This window comes from Oncorhynchus mykiss, chromosome 11, assembly GCF_057628025.1.
Source record: "Oncorhynchus mykiss isolate SJ-2025 chromosome 11, ASM5762802v1, whole genome shotgun sequence".
Lineage (NCBI taxonomy): Eukaryota > Metazoa > Chordata > Actinopteri > Salmoniformes > Salmonidae > Oncorhynchus > Oncorhynchus mykiss.
The window spans coordinates 32,725,410-32,742,924 of NC_143032.1; the positions used below are offsets into that span (position 1 = coordinate 32,725,410).

Consider the following 17,515-nt stretch of genomic DNA (forward strand, 5'->3'; position numbering starts at 1 on the left):
TTATTATGGGCCATACTTTTCAGCAAAGCAAATAGGGTGAATATCAAATGTACTTTGATCTGACCCGAGATCTATAGGGCCACCGTAACCTTGATATCTTATTTATTTTATCCCCAATTTTCGAGCTTGTCTCATTGCTACAACTTGGGAGGCCCATACCTTGATTTCAACAGTTCTCCTTGCAAAACGCTTAACAGTCAGCGAACATGCGATAAAACATCATCCCAAGGATTGAGATTCAGGGTCCCCAAATTCAGTTGCTCCCCCACATCTTCCAGTAACTCTGCCTGGTAAGTCAACAATAAAAGAAGTCACGTTAAGTGCTCTGATTCACTGAGCAAGTTTTTGTATGTCTTATGGAAGTGCAGAAATGCGCAACGTCTTTCCAGGGAGGGAAGTGCCAGAAGCACAACATGGGGTGAAGGTGGTCAGCCAGTGACAGCTCCACCATGGGAGGCAAAGTGCTACAGAGAGTGGTGCAGAAGGCCCAGTGCGTCACTGGGGCCGAGCTCCCTGCCAGCCACAGTGTTTTCCACAAGCACATGGAGTAGCCAGCTAAATTGAAAAAGAAGCCAGCCAGGCTCCCCAGGGCTGAGGGAGTTCCGTGGGGGCTTGCCCCCACCCTGGTTAAGAATGGGTTGCCAAACTAGCACTATTTTGGTGGCCTCTGATACATTCTAATGCTAGATTGCATTTACAGCCAGCAACTGTCAGGAAATAACACAGATCAAATGTGTACACACTTTTACTGTGTTAGTATCATCAAATGTTGTACAATAATAATAATAATAATACAACAAAAAGGAAACAATGTATTTTGACTGCACTGGGCCTTTAAAGAATCCTGTAAGAGCTTGCTGTAGAGGTCCACACGGATCCACCTTTCCCAGAATACCCAAGACACGATCCGGGACCAAAATATTGTCAAAGGTCTAGTTAAGATCTGATATGAATGTCACGGGTCTCAGGTAATTGTCATTTTAACTGACTTTTCCATAAGGACCCATATAGAGCCGAACGAGACTGCTGCAGAAGAGACAGAAATGTAGGCCTATCATTGATGCGGCTGCTCTTCGCACTTCACGAGAGGGGCGCGTGTAAGCTTGTCGTTGGCCAATCATAAGTAATCAAAGTGACAATAGCCCACAGTAATCGAGCCTCTGTGTGGGGTAAAAGTTAGGATATATCTAATCAACGTTAGACGGAATTTAAAGTTAAAGGAGACGGATAGGCTACAACATCCAGGAGCCAACAGACAGGCTGCTACTTTATATGCTGAAAGGAGTTGTTTGTAACTGTGCAGGACAAGAATGCGCATGCAGCCTCAATTATCTTATCCTGGTTTACTGAGGAATGGATTCAGTCTGGCCGTTCGACCATAAAGGCCTTATTGGTGGAGAGCTGCAGAGATGGGAGAACCTTCCAGAAGAACAACCATCTCCCCAGAGAAACTCTAGAGCTCTGTCACAGTGACCATCGGGTTCTTGGTTACGTCCCTGACCAAGGCCCTTCTCCCCCCGATTGCTCAGTTTGGCCGGGCAGCCAGCTCTAGTTAGTCCTTGGTCCTAAATGTCTTCCATTTAAGAATGATGGAGGCCACTGCATTCTTGGGGACCTTCAATGTACATGTACTGTCAACTGTGTGACCTTATATAGACAGACCTTTTCAAATCATGTCCAATTAGTTTAATTTACAACAGCTGGTCTCCAATCAAGTAGTAGAATATCTCACGGTTGGTCAATGGAAACAGGATGCACCAGAGCTCAACTTCTTGTCTCATAGCAAAGGGTCTGAATTACAAAGCTGTTTTCTCTTTGTCATTATGGGGTAGTGTGTTTAGATGGATTAAATAAATAAAAAAATATCATTTTTAGAAAAAGGCTGTAATGTAACAAAATGTTGAAAAACTCAAGGGGTCTGAATACCTTCCAAAAGCACTTTATAAAAAAAGCTGTGTAAAATAATTTTGAAATCCAAGACATAACTATATTCTTTAGAATTGCATTGTATTAACTGCATTCATTTTTATTTAGAAAGTATGTCATTGAGAGGACATGAAAATAGGGCACTCACCCTTTAAGACATGCTCCAAAATATATAGACATGGCTGCAGTACGCTAGCCAAGACAAATGCTTTCTTTTTGCAGACTATCAACAGCCAGCACATTGCTAGTATGTTCACTATTTAAGGTTTAATTCCTTTCCTTCTTAATGCGTTTGAGCCAATCAGTTGTGTTGTGACAAGGTAGGGGTGGTATACAGAAGATTTGGTAAAATACCAAGTCCATATTATGGCAAGAAGAGCTCAAATAAGCAAAGAGAAATGACAGCCCATCATTATTTTAAGACATGAAGGTCAGTCAACCTGGAAAACTTCAAGAATTTCATAAATTCCTTGAAGTGCAATTGCAAAAACCATGTGATTGATGATGAAACTGGCTCTCGAGGACTGTCACAGGAAAGGAAGACCCAGAGTTACCTCTGCTGCAAAGGCTAAGCTCATTAGAGTTGTGACCCAAATAAATGCTTCAGAGTTCAAGTAACAGACACGTCTCAACATCAACTGATAAGAGGACACTGGGTGAATCAGGCCTTCATCGTCAAATTGTTGCAAAGAAACCACTACTAAAGGACACCAACAAGAAGAAGAGACTTGCTTGGGCCAAGAAACACAAGCAATGGACATTAGACCGGTGGGAATCTGTCCTTTGGTATGATGAGTCCAAATTTGAGATGTTTTTTTTTTGTTTTGCTTTACAATGGTATTGACATTACAGTTGATCTGGAAGTATTACGTTTTTGGGGCGCTAAAATAAGGGCAATTGTTCGGACCAAGGCGATGTACGAGTTTACGTTAGTCTTAAATGACTGTAATTATGTATTCTGTACTGCCTTATTCGCATTATATGTACATTTTACTTTTATTTTAATCATCTGTGTTTGACATCAACCCTAAAAATGTAATAACAATATAAACCATCCTATCTTGAGATATTGGACAAAACGTGTTGAATTTAAGATTCCAGACAGGTGATTTGGTGCCATTATTGACTAGGGATTAGCATTGACTAGTCCGCGACCCTTTCTGGTCACTTGTAAAAATAAAATAAAAACCCTAGCGCAAATTATTTCATATGTAGCCTAATAAACTGTATGGTTTCCCGAGTCGTAGTGCGAGGACCACACACCATATAATCGCGACTCCAAGTTTACTTCGATATTATGGTTATGACAAAAAATATTTACACTTAACGGCGTTTCCACCGCCATTTTCGAATACTGAATTTTACCGACACAAAAACGTCACAATGTCGAACCAACAAATCATTTGTCGGCATTTATAAATTTTTTACCGAAACTTCCGGTTTCCATCACTTTTTTTAATACAGTATGACCAAGGACGTATATGACGACATATGTGATGACTTTACTTGCATAAACACCGTTTATGTAAACGTGGTTTCTGTTTACGTCTATTCTATGAGACCAGCCTGAACTCTTGAAGTAGGCAGGTTATGGCCAAAGGTGCTAAACAGCCCAACCCCGACTAAACGATTTGAAATTGAATCACATGAACATAAGCCAGTTTTCTGTTGAAGTCTAATTTAATTTCTACACAACCCAATCTATCAGAATGTTGACCGGCAATGAGACTACCTAAACACTATATATCGCTAGCTAGAACACAGACAATAGGAAACAGCAAAGCTTTTACCTGTAATTATAAGAGGGAAATTTACTGCTTTCTTTCATAAGCTTGCGATACAGAGAAAGCACCTGGGCTGTAGAGGCTGCCATCTTGCAAAAAACACTCCGACCTTCGGTCGTACTCAGGACCTCGATTAAATGTGGTTAGTAAGCGCCAGTATAAAATCACTCTTTTCAGTTTGGCTTTAGAAAGCCTCTAAGATTGATGACCATAAAAGAGTATCATAAAGATACGAAAATGACTATATTTCACGAGTAATCTACACTTTTCTTTCAAAACAACTGTAAATATGTCTTATTCTTTGCAGGCATATCTTCGGTCTTCTCAAAACAATCCACCGTTCCACAGTGGTAAAAGGTGAGCTAACGTTCAGCTGTGCTTTTTGTAATGTTCTTGTTTTTTTCCCCACACAAATGTATTCTTTGTAAATGACCAACACTGCCGTTTCTGAGTTTTAGTACATTGGCATTGTCAAATGATTCAACCTTCCAGGGCACCCCATTCACAATCATAAACCAGATAGCTATGCTTCTATGGTTAGCATTGCGGTTAGCTTTACGAAAACCGTTGTAACGAAGAGACTAACTAGTTTGCTAGAGTTAGTTCCAGTCTTGCATTTTCTGTTCATGTCAGGAACAGGTAGAGTGGACAACTGTAAACCTTTTTAGGCATTCATATCTTCCTACTGTAGCTAGCGATCACCTGTAACGCTGGTATTGTAGAATAGGAATTGGTTTTCTTGAAATAGATAACCACACACTTGCTTAGCCCTATATAGTACGACGAATTCATGATAGTAATCATTTACGTTTGGATATTGTCTTTTAAAGGGGCAATCAGCAGTTAACTACATCCATTTTTGGACTTATAAATGAATGATATGTACCCATTGATTCTTGAAGAATATAACTTTCAATGCCTTGCGAGCTTAGTTCAACTGTTTTATCCCATCAGAAACACAGATATGATCTTGTTTTACTCCAATGTTTGTAAACATAGTACATGTAAACAAATGCTGTATAGGCTCAAAACATGGTTAAATCTTTAATATCATGGCTGGTCAGTCCATAGCTCTATCTTTTAGTTTGTGAGTGGTTACATTTCTCCAGCCCCAGCCCACCGATTTTCTTTTTACAGAAACAGTGGCAGGGGTAGAGTTGATCGTTTCATCTGCAGATTGCTGCTTTAATGTAAATGTTTATTATGCATTTGGTGTACTATATAGGGCTTACACTTCCTCTCTGCCACACATTACCTTCCCATGAACTGGTTATTCAAAAAGACAATGTTTTATTGGCACCAGTCATAACGCATGACCCATGCCTATACATTTCATGCATTCGTCAGAAATATAAATAACCCCCAAGCAATCTGCTGTTGATATCTCATGTTCGTTTACTGTCACAGTCTAAGGTTAAGTCATTTAAACTAGGCCTATTTAATGAATAGGCTATCCCTTGAATTATAAGAATATGACAATTTGATTAGCTAGCTAAGCGGTACACATACAGTTGAAGTCGGAAGCCAAATACATTTAAACTCAGTTTCACAATTCCTGACATTTGATCCTAGTAATAATTCACAGTCTTAGGTCAGTTAGGATCACCACTTTATTTTAAGAATGTGAAATGTCAGAATAATAGCAGAGATGATGATTTATTTCAACTTTTATTTATTTCATCACATTCACAGTGGGTCAGAAGTTTACATACACTCAATTAGCATTTGGTTGCATTGCCTTTAAATTGTTTACATTTGGTCAAACATTTCAGGTAGCCTTCCACAGGCTTCCCACAATAAGTTTGGTGAATTTTGGACAATACCTCCTCACAGAGCTGGTGTAACTGAGTCAGGTTTGCAGGCCTCCTTGCTCGCACACGCATATTCCGTTCTGCCCACAAATTTGTATAGGTTTGAAGTCAGGGCTTTCTGATGGCCAATCCAACACCTTGACTCTGTTGTCCTTAAGCAATTTTGCCACAACTTTGGAAGTATGCTTGGGGTCATTGTCCATTTGGAAGACCCATTTGCGACCAAGCTTTGACTTTCTGACTTATGTTGCTTCAATATATCTACATAATTTTCCTTCCTCATGATGCTGCCACCCCCGCGCTTCACGGTTGGGATGGTGTTCTTCGGTTTGCAAGCCTCCCTCTTTTTCTTCCAAACATAGCGTTGGTCATTAGGGCCAAACAGTTCTATTTTTGTTTCATCAAACCAGAGGACATGTCTCCAAAAAGTATGATCTTTCTCCCCATGTGCAGTTGCAAATCGTGGTCTGGCTTTTTTATGGCGGTTTTGGAGCCGTGGCTTCTTCCTTGCTGCGCGGCCTTTCATGTTATGTTGAGGACGCCTTTTAGTGTGGATATAGATACTTTTGTATCTGTTTCCTCCAGCATCTTCACAAGGTCCTTTGCTGTTGTTCTGGGATTGATTTGCGCTTTTCTCACCAAAGTACGTTCATCTCTAGGAGACAGAACACGTCTCGTTCCTGAGCGGTATGACGGCTGTGTGGTCCCATGGTGTTTATACTAGAGGTCGACCGATTAATCGGAATGGCCGATTAATTAGGGCCGATTTTAAGTTTTCATAACAATGGGAAATCGTTATTTTGGGGCGCAGATTTGCCGATTTAAAAAAAAATATATATATATTTTTTACACCTTTTATTTAATCTTTATTTAACTAGGCAAGTCAGTTAAGAACACATTCCTATTTTCAATGACAGCCTAGGAACGGTGGGTTAACTGCCTCGTTCAGGGGCAGAAAGACAGATTTTCACCTTGTCAGCTCGGGGGATCCAATCTTGCAACCTTACAGTTAACTAGTCCAACGCAATAACGACCTGCCTCTCTCTTGTTGCACTCCACAAGGAGACTGCCTGTTACGCAAATGCAGTAATCCAAGGTAAGTTGCAAGCTAGAATTAAACTTATCTCATAAAAACAATCAGTCATAATCACTAGTTAACTACACATGGTTGATGATATTACTAGATATGGGCCCGGGCCCATGAGGTGGCGCACAATTGACCCAGAATCGTTCAGGGAGGGTTTGGCCAGCTTGGATGTCCTTGTCCCATCGCGCTCTAGTGACTCCTTGTGGCTGTACGGCGTTCCCTCCAACATGTTGGTGCGGCTGGCTTCCTGGTTAAGTGAGCTATGTGTCAAGAAGCTTGGTGGGGTTGTATTTTGGGGAACGCATGGTTCTCGACCTTCGCCTCTCCCGAGTCCGTACAGGAGTTGCAACGATGGGACAAGACTAACTACCAATTGGGTATCACGACAAGGGGTTGTTTTGAATGTTACGTTTCCATATAGAATATCTATTTTAATTTGGATACCTTATATTTTTGCCTTATATTTTTGCCACTCCACATATGTAAAGGGAAATTGATATCTCATTCATGCAACATCACCCTTCTGCTAAAGGACTTTGTTATCCATTGAGGTTCAACGAAAAAGCTGACAAAAGGTAGCCTAATTTCTCAAATGAATCCAAAGCTTCTGTGCTTCTTACATGCACTAAATATACAAAAGTATGTGGACACCCCTTTAAAATAGTGGTTTCAGCTATTTTTTGCATCAGATGACCTGGCCTCCACAAACCAACGACCTCAACCCAATTGAGATGGTCTGGGATGAGTCAGACCGCAGAGTGACAAGTGTTCAGCATATGTGGGAACTCCTTCAATACTGTTGAAATAGCATTCCAAGTGAAGCTTGTTAAGAGAATGCCAACAGTGTGCAAAGCTGTCATCAATGCAAAGAGTGGCTCATTGAAAAATTAAAAATATAAAATATATTTAGATTTAACACTTATTTTTGGGATAATTCATGATTCCTTACGTGTTTTTGGTAGGGGCCTGCAGGTAGCCTAGTGGTTAGAGCGTTGGGCCGGTAACCAAAAAGTTGCTGAATCGAATCCCTGAACTGACAAGGTAAAAATCTGTTCTTCTGCCCCTGAACAAGGTAGTTAACCCACTGTTCCCTGGTAGGCCATCATTGTAAATTAGAATTTGTTCTTAACTGACTTGACTAGTTAAATAAAGGTTATATGAAAAAAGCCAGCAGGCCTGTTAATGGGAGTACTCGGTGCAGCTGAGTGCCTGCTGTGACTACACACCCAAAACTCTCACTCTCTCCTTCTTCAGTACCAGGTAGCACCTTTGCTTGCTTGCTGACTGACTAGCTGAGCTCCAGTTAGTGTGGAGCGGGAGCGATGATCACTGAAGCCACCCTTTATTGAGTCTGTCCGCATGGGAGAGCCATAACGGCTGGTCTGCAGCCACTTCAGAAGACGAGTCATTCAGGAGTGGAGTCTCCTCCTATTGATTTCCTATGGGGCCCTTCTTACCCTCTGACATGGTGGGTCTCGCGGTTAGTGAGGGATTCGGACCAAGAGATGTGGCGCCGTCGGAGTTTGCGTGGGTGGGTGGTTTGGGTATGTGAGTGGAAATGACTGCTTCTTTTCTAAAAAGCAATGAGAAATGGTCATCCCACTCCCTCGTAAAATTAATAAGGAGTGAAAAGAGAAATTGGTAGGAAATGTTGTTTTCCTAATTCCAAAATAGAATATATATTTGTTGCCTTTTAATGGTTATATTAACCTGCTGAACTCACTGTCAAATCAGTCAACTGAAAACTCAAACTGATGCTAGGCCTGACTCCTCTCCCCTGCATAGTATATTATGGACTTGTTGCTTGGCTTTGGGGTGAATCCATGGTCTCCTCCCCCCAGCACCGAGGCGGTCGCTCGCTGCTCCGCCTGACAAAACAAGGCCTTTGATCCATCGGTTTATTTATTTTTTGTCTCATGTGCAGGCAGCCGGAAGGATTCAGGCCAGTGGGTGACCAGAACTGAAACACAACTATACCCTCTTCCTCGCTCCTCTCATCCCACAGATCGTGAGCCCAAAGTCTTCCGTACCATTCACCCTGGAGAGGTAGGTACCTGACATGGTGTTTTGCCTGTGTTGAACATTGTATTGATGTCGTTGTTTTGTTGTTTTCCTTTTTTACTTGGTGCACTTTACTTGTACTTTACTTGTGACTTGATGCACGATGATGATTTTATTACTTAAAGGGGCAATCTGCAGTTCAAACAAAGCGGTCGCCGGCCACCCTGCCTCTGTTTTGGTAAAGAGCTCAGGGATGGGGCTGGAGAAATGTAACCACTCTCAAATTCATAGACAGAGTTATGGATGGACTGACCAATTTACGTGATCTACATTTTAGTTTAAACCATGTTTTTAGGCTATACTGTGTTTGTTTACAATTACATTGTTTATAAACAGTGGAGTAAAATATGCTCATTTGGGATTCTGATGGGTTAAGACAGTTGAATTAAGCTCAAAGTGTTTGTTGTATATGTTATGTTCTCCTAGAATCAATCGGTATACAGTGCATTCAGAAAGTATTCAGACCCTGTGACTTTTTCCACTTTTTGTTATGTTAGTCTAATTCTAAAATTGATTAAAAATATATTTTTAACATACAATACCCCAAAATGACATATCAAAAATATTTTTTAAAAGTATCACATTTACATAAGTATCCAGACCCTTTACTTAGTACTTTGTTGAAGCATATTTGGCAGCGATTACAGCCTCTAATCTTTTGGGTTATGACGCTACCAGCTTGGCACACCTTTATTTGGGGAGTTTCTTCTATTCTTCTCTGCAGATCCTCTCAAGTTCTGTCAGGTTGGATGGGGAGCATCGCTGCACAGCTATTATCAGGTCTCTCCAGAGATGTTAGATCGGGTTCAAGTCCGGGCTCTGGCTGGGCCACTCAAGGACATTTAGAGATCTGTCCCAAAGCCACCCCTGCATTGTCTTGGCTGTGTGCTTAGGGTCGTTGTGCTTTTGGAAGGTGAACCTTCGCCACAGTCTGAGGTCCTGAGCGCCCTGGAGCAGGTTTTTATCAAGGATCTCTGTGTACTTAGCTCTGTTCATCTTTCCCATGAACTAGTCTCCCAGTCCCTGCCGCTGAAAAACATCCCCCACAGCATGATGCTGCCACCAGCATGCTTCACCATAGGGATGGTGCCATGTTTCCTCCAGACGTGGCGCTTAGCATTCAGGCCAGAGTTCAATCTTGGTTTCATCAGACCAGAGAATCTTGTTTCCCATGGTCTGAGAGTCTTTAGGTTCCTTTTGGAAACTCCTAACGGGTTGTCATGTGCCTTTTACTGAGGAGTGGCTTCCGTCTGTTCACTCTACCAATAAAGGCCTTATTGATGGAGTGCTGCAGAGATGGTTGTCCTTCTGTAAGGTTCGTCCATCTCCACAGAGGAACTCTGGAGCTCTGTCACTATGACCGTCGGGTTCTTGGTCACTTCCCTGATCAAGGCCCTCTTCCCCCTATTGCTCAGTTTGGCCAAGTGGCCAGCTCTTGGAAGAGTCTTGGTGGTTCCAAACTTCTTCTATTTAAGAATGATGGAGGCCACTGTGTTCTTGGGGACTTTCAATGCTGCAGAAATGTTTTGGTACCTTTTCCTAGATCTGTGCCTCGACACAATTTTGTCTCGGAGCTCTACGGACCATTCCTTCAACCTCATGGCTTGGTTTTTTTGCTCTGACATGCAATGTCAACTGTGGGACCTTTATAAAGACCGGTGTGTGTGCCTTTCCAAATCCTGTCCAATCAATTGAATATACTCCAGGTGGACTCTAATCAAGTTGTAGCAACATCTCAAGGATGATTAGTGGAAACAGGATGCTCCTAAACTCAATTTCGAGTCTCATAGCAAAGGGTCTGAATACTTATGTAAATTAGGCATTTCTGTTTTTTATTTGAAATATTTAAAAAAATATATATAAAAAAAATAGTGTTATGGGGTATTCTGTGTAGATTAATGAGGAAAAAATAGTTTTTTGTTGTATTTTAAGTGATTTGCTTTTTACGCTGTCAAAATGTCCCCCTACTACCTCATCTTTTTAAACGCCTCAAACTGTATTTTGACAGCTATACCATTGCTTTGCCAAAACAGCTGCATTAAAGGGATAGATCCCTTTTTTTTAATGCTTTTGAGTGCACTGTTACGTGATTCTTATACTTTCTACTTTCTACTTTATACATTGATATATGCTTCAAAAATGCTAGCCAGAAGATGCTGGGCATGACTAAATAACTAGCCAACAATCTTTAAAATCCTGTTTTAGATTAAATGAAGGCTTATCTAAGGTGTTTAAGTGGAAAATGTGCATGAACAAAAAGAGTGAACTCTCCCTTTTTTAAAGCAGTTCACCTGCTTACAGCAGGAGTGCCTAGAGCAGGACACTCCAACCCCAGTTGTAATGAACCTGATTTCAGTTTATCAACCAGCTAATTATTTCAATCAGGTGCACTAGATTAGGGTTGGAGAGAACCTATAGGGTTGGAGAGCCCTGGCCTAGAGTCTATTTTGAGGTCCGCGAGAGATCCGGTTATTAGTTCACCCAAGTCTCTTACCACAAATTGAACAAGTCCATCTTCACTCCGTTGCCCCTTGGCAGTGCATCAGTCCGATGAGCTTGATGTCAGCCCCGATTGGAGGAGAAGAAGAGATTGCCAGTGAAATGTTTATTACGCCACATTTGTTTGGCAGGCCATTAGGCAGCGTCTTGCCCTCCAATAAATCTTCACTCACATGATGATCACTGGAGAGCATGTCTTTCCCTGGGAATCGAGGACCTCACTTTAAGAAATCATAGCCACTAGTCAGATTGTCCCAGTCCAATGATGAGAGGGGGGAAAGCAAGGAAATGAAAAATAACAGAGAGAGTGCAAAACAAACCAGATGGGCTTCCTTATGAAGAAATACAATCCATCCAAATAAGGATTGATACATCCTGCCCGCAGTGCCTTCAGGTAAGGGAGGTCATTGTGAAAGGAAGCAAACAAACTCAAACAACAGCTAAAACGGGACTAACCACTTCATTCCCAGGGAAAATGGAAAACAAAACAAATCAGCCCCTGGCAAAAACCATCATTAGGCTGCTTACTAAAAACAACACTTCAGCAACCATGCACCAACACATGCCCTCTCCTGTCAGCAATCGATAGTGAGGCATTAGCATTTTGGAGATATATCCTAGAAATGAGGTATGACCTAAGGGTATTGGTTTTTAGAAGGCAGCCAATAGCCATGCATTATGACCATGGCTACCACCTCAATCCATATCCAAAGGGACCTCGATGTAGCAGAAGCCTCAGAGGCCATGCAACATCTCTTTCATCATGGGGACCATAGACCTGGGCTACTAACGTAATTATACTTTGTACATTACAGTTTTACAGGGCTGTAGGCAGTTTTGAGTGCTATTCCCATGAGTGTAACTGTGTTGCAGAGAACCTTAATCACTTTTTGGGGAGGGGAGTGTTTGGAAAGACGTAAGTAAACACATTAGCTGGCAATCCCCGGGTAATGACCTTGTGTGCAGGGTTGTAGAATTTGTTTGGCTGTCACCGAGATGAATTAGCCATTGTGGTAATTGTTGGAAATTGCCAGAGATGCACTGCGGCAAGGGGGGGTCTCAAATTGCCCAGTCCAACTCCAAGAAAGGACAGTTGTCTACCTTTTAAGAACATGAATATGGAGCCAACTAAATAAAACAAGCAGCATTGCAGATAATGCGATGAACGAGATGCGAGACTTCGCTATCACTGTCACACGCAGTATCTGCACATGTGCACAGGTTCGCTTCACGCCGTTACAGCGTGTTAGGTATGGGACCATAACAGCAGAGACGTCTACCCTTTGCTCTTCAATGGTCTTAGATTGTTGCGGAAATTAACCCACTATGCTGTTTACTCTGTGCATCTACGTCATATCCCTGAGTCATTTTAAGCTAATTTGTTGACGCTCACCATGATCGAGAGTAATGCAAATTCCCATTCTCTGCAAAGACATGTAAGAGAATAGGACCTTGATTTTGCCAAGGTCGTCAGGGAGTTGTGATAAAAGGAATTTAAGCAAATAAAACCTAAGTCAGTAAAGTAGGCCTAAACTAATCTAAATGTACTCCGTTGTCTCTTCTCATACTATCGCAGTATGCTTCAAGGTCTTGATCGCTGATCGGCCAAGCTCTCTAGAGGTTGTGGTTCTACGGGCTTTCGCTTTTAATTTGAACCTAAACCACAAACTGTTACTTAACCGAAAACTATGCACAGTTTCCAATGTTTTGCTCTCAGAGGGATCAATGGATTTCTAAAGTATTATTTTGCTGGCTTGTGGTAGACAACATCTGCAGTACATTCGATTTTAATTAGCAAACCACTACTGGGTTGTTCCCTGTTTTGTGCTAGGTTGTTACAGTTCTGTTGCCGTGCGACATTACTGTTTTGGCCACAACATCACTTTTCTTCCCCACCTAATATTACCTGGGATGTGGAACAAATTCCTCAGAAGCATGCTTTCGAAATCATTTACGGTCGCTATATTATCTTAAGAGCAAGTCTCTCCTCTCGCAGGTCTATGGCGGCGTCTCGGGTCGGTGTACCCCATTTTTCTCAGTAAAGCTCTTCCTGAGCACCAAACCTTTGCCTGCAAACAGAGCCACACACACACTTGCACAGTCCAGAGAGCATGGTCTAATCTGAAAAAGGTAGTAATACAATTAAGAGTTTATGGTATCCCAGCTTAAATACATGATTCAACAATCTAATACAGCCCTTAAAGGGATCATGTTATGTTGTCTGTCACGGTTTCTGCTCAAGCGCTCATGAAACCATCAACTCTTAATTGTCTTACTACCTTTTTTTTTTAGATTAGACAATGTTAACCATTAAGTGAGCAAATGGCTTTTGTGATTTGCCAAGTCATCCATTCTAGCTCATTGCACACTCTGACCTGTTGTAATTTGGTAACTGGTAAATGACAGTGGAGCTCCTATAAATATTAGGATAGCTTAATTCTGGTCTTAGCTGATTCACGTTGATATTAAACCTGACTGATATGGATTGAGACTTAATTTGACTGACCTGAACGTCTTTGAGAGTGATGAACAACTGGCTTCCAAACAGGTCATAGAGTACCACAGCGTAAGTCATAATACCTATAACCTCGTGGTCAAACAGGGAAATGGTTCCAATCGTTGTTCCACCATTCATTTTTTCCATAGGGAATTTTCGAAACGCTTAAAAAAGGGGTTGCGTTTCGTGTACGCTTACCCTGGCGCGACATTTTGACAACCGTGTAAATCTCTCTAAGACAAGGTGACTTTTATCAATATATTCGGCTGTATTTACCCCCCAAAAATGAAATGCTAATGTGGCAATCATAAAGAACTACAAATGCCATGATTATCTGGACAGAGACTGCCGAATCGAGGCAAAGGTAAGAATCTCTGGATTAACTATCTAATGTTAGCTACATGTAGTATTTAATAAATTCCCCAAATTTCTTTAAATAGATAATTCTATGAACTGTCTTGTGCAAAATAAACGAATTGACACAATACCTGTTCGCAAAGGTGTCAGTGAGAGATGATATGCAGGAGCTTGCAGGGATTTGTAGTTTTGCATGATGTCTACTTTGATGCTAATTAGCATTTTCGAATCTGAACGTAAATGGAGCTGCATATATTGATAAAAGTCACCTTGTCCGGGAGAGATTTACATGATTATCAAAATGTCACGCCAGGATAAGCCTACACGAAACACAGCCATTATTTGAAGTGTTTCTAAAATCCCCTATGGACAAATGAATGGTGGAAAAACGATTGGAACCATTTTCCTGTTGGACCGCTAGGTTTTATGGGTATTATGACACCTCCACTGTGGGGCTCTATAGGCCCTGAAAGTCGCGGGCATGGGTAGGCCTCGGGCATAAAATCCATGCCCATGCAAGGCTCTAGTCCTGGGAGACAAACACGGTTTTCCACCATTTCATTTCAGGGAGAAGTTTTAGCGCTCACATACAAGATCAGAGTCTTACTAAGGGATGAACTGTAGCATTTTAAGTTTAAGGGCACGGTTGTTTTTCAAAGACAGGTTTTCTTTTCCAATAGATATCCTCGTGTCATGAAAAGTGCATTTGGAGTTAAAAGGAATCATCGGATAACTGCAGCTTTGCTCCAACTTTGATTAAAAAGAGGCGATGTAATACAGATCCCCGTGCTGTGTGGGCTCCCGTTGTAGTGTTCAGTGGGTCTTTCACACAAAAGGTTCTCAAGGTTGTTGTAGTAAGAAGTTGAAATGTTGGCTAAGCGGTCGCTGGTTAGAGCCTGCAGAGAATTGTTAACAATTTGTCTGCATTAAAAAGCAGGCTGTCAGTATGTTCCAGTGGTGTAAAGAACGTACATTTTAAGGACAAGAAAATGGTGCTGTCTGTTTTGCTTAGAATAAGGAATTTGAAATTATGTTTACTTGTACTTTTACTTCTGATACATCATTTTATTTTAGCAATTACATTTACTTTGATACTTAAGTATATTTAAACCAAATACTTTTAGACTTTTACTCAAGTAGTATTTTACTGGGTGACTTTCACTTTTACTTGAGTCATTTTCTATTAAGGTATCTTCACTTTTACTCAAGTATGACAATTGGGTACTTTTCCCACCACTAGTATGTTCCAGACACAGTTGCGGACAAATATATTGGGGCCCTTGCACTTTCCTTAAATAATTCCCTATTTCTTCTGAAATAAGTTGAAATAGAAAACTTTTTTTTATTCTCCACCTTTGTTATAGGATTTTTCAACATTGCAGAATCAATTACATTTTTGGAAACTTAAGTTTACAATTTTTTATTTAGGAAAAAAAACATGGCATGGACAAATTTATTGGCACCCCAGAGCTAGTACTTGGGACGGAGACCAAAAGTTTATTTCTTTCAATTTCATCTTATTTTAGAAGAATTATAATTCCCTATAAGAAAAGTGCAATATATTTGGCAGCAACTGTCTTTTGCAATGGGACCAAATGAGTAAACAAAAAGCCCAAGCATGACCATTGACAGATGGGTTCTCATGAAAAGCCTCACTCTAGAACGTGTGCAGGGTTGTACACACACGCACCATCTTACTGCATGACAGTAGCTGAAGACAATGCACTGTGATGAATGGGCAGTTCAATATGTCCTGTCTCCCTGTGGGGCGTGCCTGAACTTGCCCAAGCCCTAAACTTTGTAATACCAACCTTCTTTGCAATTGGCGGTCTGTTCCACTCTTTTTGATCCCCCGCAGCATTCATTTCTGAACAGAAAGCAGTATGTTTTCTCACTGGTGATCAATTCAAATTTCTAGGGTTGGCGGTGTGTAACAACCTTTCAGTGACAGCATGCAGATGCGGGTGTCAGTGAATTAACGTGCAGGCGTGTAGGCTTGGGCATCGCAGACACGTCAATTCACTGACGCCTGCATCTGGATGCTGACACTGAAAGGTTATTGCACACCTCCAACCCCGGTCCCTGCTAGTATTAGTACACCCCACACACTTCCACCAACACAGGTGGTCTTCAGCTCCCTCACTGTTTCTGCTATTTTAGTGTTCCCTCTGTCTATGCAACCCTTCAGTGTATTTCACAGATGGCACAACCGGTGTGTTTTCTCAGTCAGCTTCCCAGGCAAGGATTTGGAAATGTACCCCAAAATATGCTGTACCCACATTTTAAATACTGAAATTAGTGCTCGATTGAATTGATTGCTCAGTATAGGGTGTCCACCAACTCTGTTCAGAGTGGGTGAAAATGCGCTTTGGGGATGAAAGATGAGTTCAGCGGGAAAGTGAGCCCGTCAGGTAGCATTTATAAGCGCACATTATCCAGCATAGCTGACGTGATGCTGTGCAATGTTCCTTATTTCGTACCACTTCTTTTCTCTGGCCATTTATTGAGTCACTGTAATTTTGGCCATCCTACAAGGGTTAAAAACTCCAATAACTATTTTCTTAGGATTTTTTAAACATGATCTAGACATGAGGTTTGGACAATTGGTTTTCTTAGAGGATTATCTACACAATTCACTTTACCCATTGGTTAACATATAGGGTTTTGATTGGACGCCCTCCCTACTCCGTATCCCTTAAGAGTAGAATTTCGCCTGAATTCACAACTTCCATTCAAAAACAAATGCCTAGGTGCCGTCTTATGCTTGTGTGTTTTTATATAGAAATCACACAAAAAAAACCTGCAGAGGACCCTCAATACCAACTATCTGACACTTTGATCTTGTACGTGACATAGTTGAATGAGCTGAGAATCTTGGAATAGTCCCTGAGCAGCAGACTACAAACCAACCCTGCCTGCAGAGTCTCAAATGACTTCTCAAAAGGAGAGCTGCCTGCCGCCTTGTGAATCAGCCCTTTTTAAATTCACTTGTTTTGTCCCAAGAGGAATCAAGTTGTGTTTGCCTCTGTCAACCCTGACATGCAGTCTTGGGGAAGAAGTCTAGTCTATTTCCTTCCACAATGACACGCCCTAGGGAAATGTAATCTCTATTCCCACTATAGTACACAATCACCTTAGAGCAACATGGCCTCACCTTGCTCACCACCATTCAATGTCCATCACTTATAAAGGCTCCACAGCACAGTGGCAAGATGAACCACACATATGCACTTTGCATATATGAACCACACACATGGAAAGTGTGTAGTAAGCATACTGGATAATTGTTTTGTGGCAGTTGTGTTAACGTTATGTTAGCGTTATTTCATCAGATCTGCCGGTTGATGGAGATAGAACACGTTTGGCCCCCCAAGGGCCAGTGGGATAGAGACTGGCTTTGATGGTGTGAGGTTGAATATATGTGGTGGGAGTGAAGAGTCCAGCCTCCACACATTTCTCAGCCACCTGTAAAAATGCACCTTGTTTGTGCTGT

The 17,515-nt window shown here is 41.4% G+C and overlaps 2 protein-coding genes across 5 annotated transcripts in view; one reads left to right on the plus strand and one right to left on the minus strand.

The window, feature by feature from the left end:
* The window catches only part of lyrm4b (LYR motif containing 4), a 60,394-nt gene extending 56,504 nt beyond the window's left edge, over positions 1 to 3,890 (minus strand). The window contains exon 1 of the mRNA XM_021620661.3: positions 3,717 to 3,890. Coding sequence (XP_021476336.1) covers positions 3,717 to 3,799 — 83 coding nt within the window. The 5' untranslated portion in view covers positions 3,800 to 3,890. The remainder of the gene's footprint in view (positions 1 to 3,716) is intronic.
* The window catches only part of LOC110535580 (phenylalanyl-tRNA synthetase 2, mitochondrial), a 116,954-nt gene continuing 103,266 nt past the window's right edge, over positions 3,828 to 17,515 (plus strand). For 3 of the 4 annotated variants that reach the window (XM_021620658.3, XM_090189875.1, XM_021620660.3), the window contains exons 1-2: positions 3,954 to 4,067; positions 8,533 to 8,654. The gene's annotated coding sequence lies outside the window, so the exon portion shown is untranslated. Of the gene's footprint in view, positions 4,068 to 8,532; positions 8,655 to 17,515 lie in introns of all 4 variants that reach the window. The other variant, XM_090189874.1, reaches the window with a different exon arrangement.